This window comes from Pogoniulus pusillus, chromosome 24, assembly GCF_015220805.1.
Source record: "Pogoniulus pusillus isolate bPogPus1 chromosome 24, bPogPus1.pri, whole genome shotgun sequence".
Lineage (NCBI taxonomy): Eukaryota > Metazoa > Chordata > Aves > Piciformes > Lybiidae > Pogoniulus > Pogoniulus pusillus.
Genome location: NC_087287.1, coordinates 12,840,865 through 12,852,045, shown reverse-complemented (window position 1 = coordinate 12,852,045; position 11,181 = coordinate 12,840,865). Strand labels below are relative to the sequence as shown.

Below are 11,181 nucleotides of genomic sequence, written 5' to 3'. Positions count from 1 at the left end.
AAGGAGAAGGAAGGATTAAAAGGCTTTAATAGACAATTTGTTTGTCGTGGCTGGAAAAGAGAATTTCTTCTGAGTTACAGAAATTTAAAACCTTTTAGCTGTATAAACATAATGGACAATTCTATGGAATATCTTAGCTGGAATGACATAAAGGAAATTTCCATGGATGAATCCAAGTGAAGTTTGACCCATATTCTCCATCCTTGTGAAAATATCCTCTAAGTAAAATAGCTAAGGAATGAAATGCTTAACAGCTGAATCAGAAGGTAGATTCAAAAGACTGCAGGAGTGAAAATGTCAACTTCAAAGGATGTATTCCACAGTTTTGGTTGAGTGTATTTTCTTTGTTAAAGCCAAGTAAAAACCTGGACCTGAGTAAGGCATTTGACTCTCTCCCACATGACATCCTGGTCACCAAACTGGAAAAACATGGGACTTGATGGGTGGACCACTGGCTGGATGGTCACACGCAGAATTGTGATCACGGGCACGATGTCCACCTGGAGACCAGTGACAAGTGGCGTCCCTCAGGGGTCAGTGCTGGGACCAGCGTCTTTGTCAGCGAGATGGACAGAGCAATTGAGTGTGTGCTCAGCATGGCTGCAGCTCACACCAGCTGTGTGGCACAGTCGACTTGCTAGAGAGAAGGGATCCATCCAGAGGGACCCGGACGGGCTGGAGAGGTGGGCCCAGGCCAACCTCATGACATTCAGCAAGGCCAAGTGTAAGGTCCTGAACCTAGGTCGGCACAATCCCAAGCACAAATTCAGGCTGGGTGGCAGATGGCTGAGAGCAGCCCTGAGGAAAAAGACCTGGGGATCTGGGGTGATGAAAAGCTCAACATGAGCTGGCAGTGTGAGTGCAGCCCAGACAGCAACCCTGTGCTGGGCAGCAGCAAGAGCAGCGTGGCCACGAGGGCAAGGGAGGGGATTCTCCCCTTTACTCTGCTCCTGTGAGACCCCACCTGGAGTCCTGTGTGCAGTTCTGGAGCCCCCAACACTAGAAGGACGTCAAACTGTTGGAGTGAGTTCAGAGTGGGCCATGAAGATCATGAGAGGGCTGCAGCAGCTCTGCTGTGAGGACAGGCAAGTTGGGGCTCTTCAGCTTGGAGAAGAGAAGGCTTTGAGGACACCTTACAGTAGCCTTCCAGTATCTAAAGGGGGCCTACAGGAAGGCTGGGGAGGGACTGTTTACAAGGTCTTGTAATGACAGGACGAGGAATAATGGGTTTAAACTGGCAAAGGGGAGATTTAAACTAGATACTAGGAAGGGTTCTTTTCAGTGAGGGTAGTGAGACACTAGAACATGCTGCCCAGGGAGGTTGTGGATGCTCTCTCCCTGGAGGTGTTCAAGACCAGGCTGGATGAGGCCTTGAGCGACCTGTTCTAGTGGGAGGTGTCCCTGCCTATGGTGGGGAGTGGAACTGGATGTCTTTGAGGTTCCTTCCAACCTAAACCATTCTATGATTCTAAAAACAAACTATAAACTTGTGCATAAATAAAATTTCTCTGCAAGTCCCTTACATTTTTGTTCTCCTGCTGTGAAACAGAAGGCAAAGTGGTTCTCCAGCTGCAACTTGGAGCACTGTGCCGCCCCTGACAGTCTGGACCCTTCTCTTCAGCGTCTTTTGGCACAGATGAGGTATGGCTGTGGTTGTAGCGTCATGCCTAATTTTGGTTTGAGATCTGGAATCACACCGTGAGGAAAACACAGGTGAAATCGTTGTAGTAATGAAGTGAAAAACAAAAACATTTCCATTCGAGCTAGCTGCTCTCCAAGACAGTGTCTTCTCCCTGCATTGACAAGAAGGGTTTGAAAAGAACTTAAAATGTGCTCAGTTATAGTTATCACTCAGTGTGAACACAGATGTTCATTCCTCCGTTCTAAGAGGAGCTGTATGAACCTGCTGGTAGTATTCTGTAAGAGGACAGGTGATGATTTACAGCATGTCCACATGTTTCTTGTGACAGAGGCTGGTGAACTATCATTCTGTCCCTTTGTGGCTTACTGCCATCACTTGTATGTTACACACCTCTCAGCTCACAAAAAGGAACAGCGGAAGGAATCGCTCTTACCTAGTGAGAAAGGAATAAGTGCCTCTTTCTTGACAAACTGTCCACTGCTGTCCAGAAACCTCTCTGGAGAAAACACCTCTGGATTGCTCCAGTATTTTTCATCAAAATGAACGGAGTAGAGGTTCGTGATGACTGTGGTGCCTTCAGGAATGGAGTAACCACGCACCACAGTGTCTTTGGAAGTGGCGTGAAAAATACCTAGCGGGACTATATTGCAGAACCTTAGCACTTCATGCAGCACAGCCTCAGTGTAGGGCATCTTACATTTCTCTTCGAAGCTGGGCATTCTGTTAGGGCCAATAATGAAATCGATTTCTTTTTGAACTTGTCCTGTTAGGAAGAAGAAGAAGAAAAGCTGATGTTTAGTGTGTGATATTCTTTAATTTGCACCATAAAACACATACTTTTACAAGGGTACTGACACGTGAAATATCTTGAAGAGAGTAGCTTATAAGCTTTTACATTTAGGCTATTTCTTATCATAGAATGGGCCAGGCCTAGAAGTCATCTAGTCTGTCCCCTCTGCAGTCAGCAGAGACATCCCCACTAGCCCAGGTCACCCAGGGCCCTGTCAAGCCTCACCTTGAATGACTCCAGGGAAGAGGTCTCAACCACCTCCCTGGGCAACCTGTTCCAGTGCTTCACCACCTTCATAGTAAAGAATTTGTTCCTAACATCCAATCTAAATCTGCTCTTCTCAAGCTTGAACCCACTGCCCCTCGTCCTGTCACTACGGGTCTTGGTAAACAGCTTCTCTCCATCCTTCCTGTAGGCCCCCTTCAAGTACTGGAAGGCTGTTATTAGGTCCCCTCAAAGCCTTCTCCTCTCCAGACTGAACAACCCCAGCTCCCTCAGCCTGTCCTCATAGCAGAGGTGCTCCAGCCCTCTGATCATTTTCGTGGCCCTCCTCGGTACTCCATCAGGTCCAGGTCCTTCCTATAATGAGGGCTCCCAAACTGGACACAGTACTGCAGGTGGGATCTTGCCAGAGCAGAGCGAAGCAGCAGAATCACCTCTCTGGATCTGCAGACCACACTTCTTTTGATGCAGCCCTGGATATGATTTGCCTTCTGGGCTGCAAGCACGCACTGTCTGCTCATGTCCAGCTTCTCATCCACCAGCCTCTCTTTCCACAGGGCTGCTCTCCAACACCTCATCCTCCAGCCTGTACTAACAGTGAGAACTCTTCTGTCCCAGATGCAGGACCCTGCACTTGCTCTTGTCATGAGGTTCACCTGGGCTCTCTTCTCCAGTCTGTCCAGGTCCCACTAGTAGGAATTATTACTAGCACATATACCAGTAATCCTCATTTCAAGAGTACCTATCCTCAGCAGAGTTGTGTTTTAACTTGTTTTTCTTTGCTTATGTGTGTTTTTATTTCTGGACCTTTTCAAAACTAACAAAACAGGCAAAAGACTGCAAAGATAAAGTACAATAAATATTTGTGTGAACACAGATAACACTGCAAGTAGCCCCTTGAACCTTCACTTGTCTAATTCTGATAGGATTCTTTAGAATTTTACAGCAGATAATTACTCACTCTTAAACTGAAAATATGAGAATGACTAGGGGCAGGAATCTGAATTTAATGGAAAAGGTTTTTTTTTAACCTATTTTAAAGATTACGTTCAATGTCAAAAGTTCTTACCTTGAATGTTTGGATAAAGAGCCATAAATAACACTGCCCATCTTAAAACATTTGTTGTGGTTTCTGTCCCAGCTATGATGAGTTCTCCAACTGAGAAAATTAAGTTTTCTCTTGAGTATGTAGACTCTGGATCATTTTTATTGCAATCCATCTCATCTAAATATGCATCTACAAAATGTCGAGGCGACTGAGGCTTCCTGTTTTCAGAGACACGTTCAATAAGCTCCTGCAGAAAGTCATAGACTTCAGCTGCATTTTTAAACAGCTGCTGGTGTTTCCCAAATGGCAAGATACCAATCCAAGGAAAAGCATTATACAAAAATACAGAAGCACTAGCAGCTAGTTCAATATTTTCACTAAAAATCTCAATCATGTGCTGAAATTCAGTATCTTCGTATGTGAAACGTTCTCCAAAAATAATCCAATTGGTAATGTTTGAAACAGCATTTGTTACCAAGTGCTTAAGATCAAATGGCCTGCCTCTGTATGTATCAATGGCATCAAGAAAAAACACAGATTCTTCTGAAATTTTGTGTTCAAAGGACCTTTGACCATATCCAAAAAGTCGAAAGGTATTTACAGCTAATTTGCGGTGTTCTGTCCATCCTCTGCCATATTTACTGTTCAGTAAGCCTGAAAAAATATTTTGACACAGTATTTTATGCAACGCTTTATTTCCCCCCATAAGATAATAGAACTATGCAATAAGGAAAAAAAAAACACAAGGCAAAAAAATTACAGGCATCTTGCTATGGAACATAGTCCAGGAGTAGGAATTCTTTCCAAACAGTATCTTTAAAGAAGCATCAAACCGTTTATGAAAGGAGATAAAGAAGTAGAGAAAACAGGTAAAGACAATGTTTCATATGATCACAGACCCAGCTATTGGCCTACAGTTGCATTTGAATATGTAAGATATTAGCACTTACCTCCCATGTTTGTCAGCTTCTTAAACAAGGGAAGAGAGGGTCTATCTGCAAAGATGTCGCTTTGATGAACGAGGCACTCTTTGACTGCATCATAGCCATTCAGTACAATAGCAGATATGCCACCCAGATCAAGGCTGAAGATCTTTGAGGGGAAAATATAATCAGTTTTAAAATGCTACTACAAGCAAAACTTATGACAAACAATGAAAAGAAGAAGCAACAGAAAAGGAAAACAACGCAGTACATCCATGTGAAACAGCGACTTGGGTAAACTTCAGCAAGGCATGTGGGTAACCAGAGGTGATGCAACTGTGGCACTAGAGAGCAGAGCCTGTTGTCAACTAACTTACTTGATCAAAAGATAAACTGGCTCACACTACATTCTGTGCTTTGCTGTGCACATAACGTGACCAGTTCTCCAAAGCAAGGACTGGGGATGCTCTCATAAAGCCAGTAAAAAACATGAATTCAGTAAGGCAATGCATAGTTTTCAGAAAAGATGTACTGTCCCCTAACAGTAGCTGCACTACTGTCCCCTAACTGCAGCTGCACATGAGTATATGAAACTATGAGAGTTTTTTATCTAAGAATTAAAGTATGAATGTTAGCCACTTTCCTAGTGCACTATTTCCACAGGAGGGAGATAAGCTCCTAGTACCTGCTCCTCCACCCTGCCTGAGTTGAGGCATACTTTAACAGCTGAATTTGGTTAAGGACACTATGTCTGAAGCTACCAAGTTCCTATCATGAAGACTTTTAACATGGCACTTAGTAACAGCAAACACAGAAGTGGTGTGAGTTCTGAAAACAACCAAGCTGCACCCAGTCCTTCCCATCTCTGAAACTGGACATCAGCTTACTTTGCACAGACTCCCAAAGAACCATCAGGTGATAGAAGAGAAAGCCATGATGACAGCCAACAAATGACAGCATGGCCCAGCTAGTCCCAGCTCCCATTTCCAGAAGTGGTTAGGTTAGCACTAGATACTTTGCAGAAAGATGCAATACATCCTGCAGAAGGTACATACAGGATAAACAAAATGAAAAGCTTAGCCTAAGTTGTAAACTCTCAATTGAAATGCTAGATCCCTTTTCACAGCACTATAAATCCGTAGTTTTGCTTATACAAATCCCTACTTTTTTCCTTCACTTGAGAAGTGCTGACCTCCACAACATGCAATAATTATACATAGTCTAATTATACATTCTGTGACAACCAAAAGGTTGTCAAGCACAGGAACAGGCTGCCCAGGAAAGTGGCTGAGTCACCATCCCTGGAGGTATTTAAAAGATGTGTAGATATGGTCCTCAATGACATGGTTTAGGGGTGGACTTAGCAGTGCTGGGTTAACAGCTGAATTGGATGACCTCTGAAGTCTTTTCTAACTCCAGCAATTCTATGAATACTTTATTTCAGCAGACTTGGTATTTTTACTGCTGTAATGGCTCTTCTCTTCTATGTGACAAGACACTCAATGTATTTCTGCAAATAGTCTAGACAAACTGTTGCTGGCTGGACATGAAGCTCAACTTTTCACATCTCTCCAAAGCTAACCCTGCCAAATACAACACTACAGGTGTTAGAAATGGTCTAGAGCTGCACAGGCTCAAGGAAGGGCTAGCTGGGGTGTGCACTGACTGGCCAGACGGTGCCAAAACCTATGTTGGTGTGTTTATGTACACAGATGTGCACACACACCCCAACGAAAGGGAACACCTTCCTGCCCTTCCCTGCTGCACCTAGTGCGGCATTTACTTCTACGGAGCTTGTAAGAGATTGGTTATTGGTTTAAAACGGGCTTGAAACTGATGAAGCACAAGATCTTGGCTTGAAACTGATGGAAAGCAACAGGACATCTATAAGAAAGTATGAAAAACAGAATCAACAGTGTTGCAGTTAGATTAATTGCAAGTACGTGTCCCAAATATCCCACTGAAGGTACTTGGAAGCAATGTGCTCTGAGTGAAATTCGCAAGTGTCTGCTCTTTGGTTGCTTTAGCTTTAAACTGGTAATGTAAGTCGTTAATTTTAAGCCTTATTGCCGTGCCCAAGACTTGTGGCTGTGAAACAAGGGAGTTACTCCACCGGCAGCAGGACACGAGCTTAAAACACTGTACCAGCAGCCACAGCCAGGCAGCAACAGCTCTCTGCAGCGCCGGCTGCACGGAGGGGACAGCTCTGCTGCTCTGCCCGCTCCCACTGCAGGACCTGACCGCAGCCGCTCTTTGCCCGAGCCCCGCGCTTCGGGCACGGCCACCGGCAGGATTCGGGCCCTTTCCCCTGCTCCGTTAGCCGGCGGCGGGGCTCCTCCCATCCTGCCGCTGCCCTCCCCCGGGCCGCCCGCCTCCGCCCGCCGTGCTGCGACTTGCCCGCCAATGCACAGGCACTAACTGCCGCTCCGAGTCGGGACCAGGCGCCGGGACAGCCTCGGTCGGACGCGCCGCGCCGCCGGTACTGGCCCGGGGCTCCGCGCCAACCCCGAGATGGGCCAGAGGAGAAGGGCCCGCCCGGCTGCCGCTTCCCCGGGCTATGCTGGCACTACCCGCCTCGCCCCGACCCACCCCTCTCCCGCTCCCAGGGGGACCCCGAGGCGGCGGCAGACGCCGCTGGAGCGGCGGTACCTGCCCGTGGATCTGGCTTTGCCGCCGCATGTAGATGTGCGGCTGCTCCGCGCCCAGGGCGTGGATGTTGCCGATGAGGGGCAGCCCCCTGGGGCCAGGCGGGAAGCCGGGCGGCCGCCGCTGCTTCAGCAGCTGCCGCACCACAAGCGCCAGCAGCGCCAGCACGGCGGCCAGCAGCAGGAGGCAGGCGCCGTTACCCGCCGGGCGGAGGCCTGCCGCCGACCACATCGCACCGCTTCTTCCTGCCGCCCCCCGCTTCACCGCCCCTATTGGGCGGGGGCAGCTCCGCGCCGCGCTCATTTGCTCGCGGCGGCTCCGCCCCTCCGGCGGCCTCGGTCAGTTGGCTGGCGAGCGGCGGCAGCGGCGAGCGGTGCCCGCTGATGGTCGGTGCCCGCTGGTGGTCGGTGCCCTGACGCGGGCTGGGCAGCGCTGGGAAGGGGCTGGCGCCCCGCGGCCTGCGGGGGTGCTGTCGTGTCTGGAGCAGCGCTAGAAATCGCTCCTGTCAGCGTCTTCCCAGCCCCCTCGGAGCCGCCGAAACTTTGGGCGTTACCCATCTGCCTGGCCTCCGGCTGATCGTTGCTGGCGAGTAGACCTGTGACAGCCGCACGGGCCGTGCCCGCAGCTCCCGGTGCTGCTCGGTCTGCCCTCGGACCTCGACCCCAGCCACCGGCGGGGCTGCAGCACGGAAGGAAACGTGCCCGGTTTTAGGTGGCCCAGCACCAGAGATCGCTGGCATGCGACGTGCGGGCTGCTGCTGTTCAGTGGGATGGTATCCTGGGGCTGGAATTGGTGGAGAGACCGAGACGCCTGCGGCAGCGCTGACACCTGCCGAGAGCGTGGTCACACTCGCACTGGTTTTGCTGCCCAGTCACTGCTGGTTTATCCAGTAAAAATTAAGTACCAAAGAAACGTTCCTGGCCTGCATCAATTTCCGTGTTATGTGCCTCGAACCTGAGGTTTCTTTTTTCGTTGAACTCAACTATTTCTGCACAGATTCACAAGAACGCTGCTAAGACCTAAAGTGATAACGAATCTGTTCTGACAAAGTTCATTAATAATGTGATTGATCAAAATGCACTGCCTGCTTGGTAATCTACTGCTTAATTATCAGTATGTTCCTGGAATGGGAGATTCTACACTGAAAGTGGCAACACTGACCTAAAAATACACGGCACAAAAGCTGAGGAAGGCCTTAGATACTGCTCAGAGGGCAGATGGTCAAGAACTCAAACATAGCAAAGGTCAAGAACTCACAGTTGCTTTGCAAAGATCTGTAAGTGCAACAGGAAAACAAGTAGCACAGGGAAGACCTGAGGAAAAAATATACAGAAGAGAATTCCAAGTGTTTGGCTTAAAAGAAGGGAAAAGGCTTGTATGGAGAAAAAAGTAGACAAGATTTGACAGTTATCTTCAAGCAGGAATAATAACAGCCAAAACTGATCCTACTGTAGTGTTTGAGCCTTGGTGCTGCTACCTGCTGTAATAGAGGAACTGAAGAGCATGACTGCAAAGCAATAAAATCCCTTTTGGTCAAGCCAAGTGTGAATCAGCCAAGATTCAAGATCCAAGAATCTAAAGGATGCATGATTAAATGGAGTTAAAAAAGGACCATCTTGGATAAATGTGACTGAAAGTTGTCAAAAGTAAATGATAAATAAACCCTTGTGGACAGACAAAATCACTTAACAACATAGGTTTAGGGATGTTAAGCTTCCAGTGGCTATCCAAGGCCAGGACTTCATGCCAGCTTCTGACTGGTGGATTTTTTTTTCCCCTCTCATTGTTTCAGCAGTGTGAGGTCAGCTTGTGCTGAATTGCTTCCTTGGGAAGGTTTTACTCATCGCAATCACAACGGTCAAAGGAGCAGACTCATAGCATGAGTAAAGGTTTGTGGGGTTTTATTACATTTTATTTCCATTATAAAAAATGAGGGCTGAGTAGAGAAACCCATTACAGTAGGTATTTTTTATTAAAGTCTAAAACATCCTAGTCATCAAGACATACAATTACTTTGCATTGTAAATTCTTTAAGGAGAAATTGGAGACAATTGAGTAACAGGAAGTGATTGTGTTCCTGTCTGCTCTAGAAAAGCAGAAAACACTGCTTTGAGAGGAGTGACCACACATGTACATATACATATACACATACACAAAGCTTTGACTTCTAAAGAAATGTACTGACAGAGGTGGCCCTTCTTTCAGTAACAACATTAAGATCCTGATGAAAATTCTATTATACTCTAGGGAGAACAAATAAGTAGTTTCTAAGTTCCATTAAATGTCTCATAGACTTGTAATCAGCTACAGTTTGAAACAGGCTTTGGCTTTCTTGCTCTTTAACATTGTCATCCTTGCTGCACTTCTAGAAAAGAAGGCAATTCTTTGTCAGGCTGAAGTGATTTCCATTCTCACTGTACTCTTTTTTGTCCAGTGAAATCATGCTCTTATTTATAAAATGGGATACAGGAAAACAACTTCTTTGTAGCCAGAAATGTGAAGAAAATTCTTTTCTTTGCAGGCAGGGCAGGGAAAAGTAAGACCTGTAGAGATGTATGTAGAATAGGCATGCTTCTTACTGAAGAAATTAATTTCCTAAGAGCACTAGATCACTGATGACGAGTTTAGAGTCACATGTAGATGTTATCAGTTGCACTCACGTAGCTCTTCTTAACAGATCCATATCATTGTGATAGAGGTGTGTTACAATTATCTCCTTAGCTAAGCCTATAACAATGTTGGTGCTTTATAGATTTGGAAAACACCTAACGTTTTCCCTTGTGAATTTGGTGATTGGTTGATGAAATAGCTTTTTTTCCCCTTAATCCTAGTCCTACTATGCCTAAACATTGCATGTCTGTCAGGCACTCAAAAAGCTGTGTTGATGGATTAGAGACTGTAACTTCAGAAATAGCTTTGGCATGGTTTATTTGCTGGCTCCTTCAGAGTATAGTAATGTCAAATTTATGCATGAATTTAGAATATATATTTTTAATTTACAGTCTCACATGGCTGTTGGTTACCAGAAACTCTGCTGTAAGTAGATTAACAAATATTATGTTTTCAGAGCCTTTGTTATTCATGTACTGTTTACCAGCAGTGAAAGAAGAGAGATATTTTCTGGTCCTGGATATAGCCCTCGCATCAGTCCCTCTAGTCAGGAGTCAAAAAGTTAAGCAGACAGCTCACAAACAATTACACCGAGCCCTCCTCACCCTAAGAGCAGTAGTGGAATGTCAGGGATGTACAGGGATGTGGTACCTAACAATGCCAGGACAGAATGGTCCTGGAAGGGACTGAGAAAAACTAAGGAGTTACACTATGGCTTAATCAGACCCCAGTACTATCAGTCAAAGCACGAAATTATGACATGAGTTCTTCCATCCTTAAATCTTATAAAGAACAATCATAGGATTAACTTCAGGACATAGGATATAGTCTCTCACTGTGTTTTTGCTGACGTGGGCTAATGACATATAAGATAGCAGCACAGCACTTGTGAAAGCAATCAGATCAAAGTTTTGTAACTATGCTATTGCTTAACAAGGTTAATTTTCTATTCTGAAGTTGTTTTCCAGATAAGGAGTTTGTTCAACTCTTATCTTACCTGCAGAGTGCATTAAACTGAAGTAGCAATAGCTGCCAATTGTAAAATATTTTCATAGTGAGATTTTTCCTCCATAGTTCGCTCCTGGTGCTGCCTTGGTCATGCTGCAAGTCTGACCCTGGCTGTATCTGGTGAGCTGGGAGTTCCTCTTGAGGGATTCCCCTTGACAGGCTGTGACAAAACTGGGTCTGCCTGGAGCAAGACTAAGCTTTGCCAGTTGTCAAGAGGGTGGGAGCATGTTGCGAGGTAGCATCGGATAGGGATGGAGATTCTGTGAACCTGCAGGTCAGAAGATGACAGAGC

The 11,181-nt window shown here is 46.2% G+C and overlaps 1 protein-coding gene across 4 annotated transcripts; it reads right to left on the bottom strand.

The window, feature by feature from the left end:
* LOC135186332 (vitamin D 25-hydroxylase) lies at positions 1 to 7,359 on the bottom strand. 4 transcript variants are annotated; one of them, XM_064163971.1, is made up of 5 exons: positions 7,275 to 7,359; positions 4,653 to 4,794; positions 3,724 to 4,356; positions 2,076 to 2,405; positions 1 to 1,793 (listed from the first exon to the last, which is right to left on the bottom strand). In XM_064163971.1, exons 1-5 carry the CDS (start codon positions 7,302 to 7,304, stop codon positions 1,618 to 1,620), a joined length of 1,311 nt encoding a protein of 436 aa, XP_064020041.1. In that variant the 5' UTR covers positions 7,305 to 7,359; the 3' UTR covers positions 1 to 1,617. The 4 variants fall into 4 exon arrangements, with proteins under 4 accessions (XP_064020041.1, XP_064020043.1, XP_064020039.1 ...); XM_064163973.1 differs by lacking the exon at positions 3,724 to 4,356; XM_064163969.1 differs by lacking the exon at positions 7,275 to 7,359 and having other exon boundaries at positions 3,724 to 3,949; positions 4,653 to 4,734.
* Between the last annotated feature and the right edge of the window lie 3,822 nt (positions 7,360 to 11,181).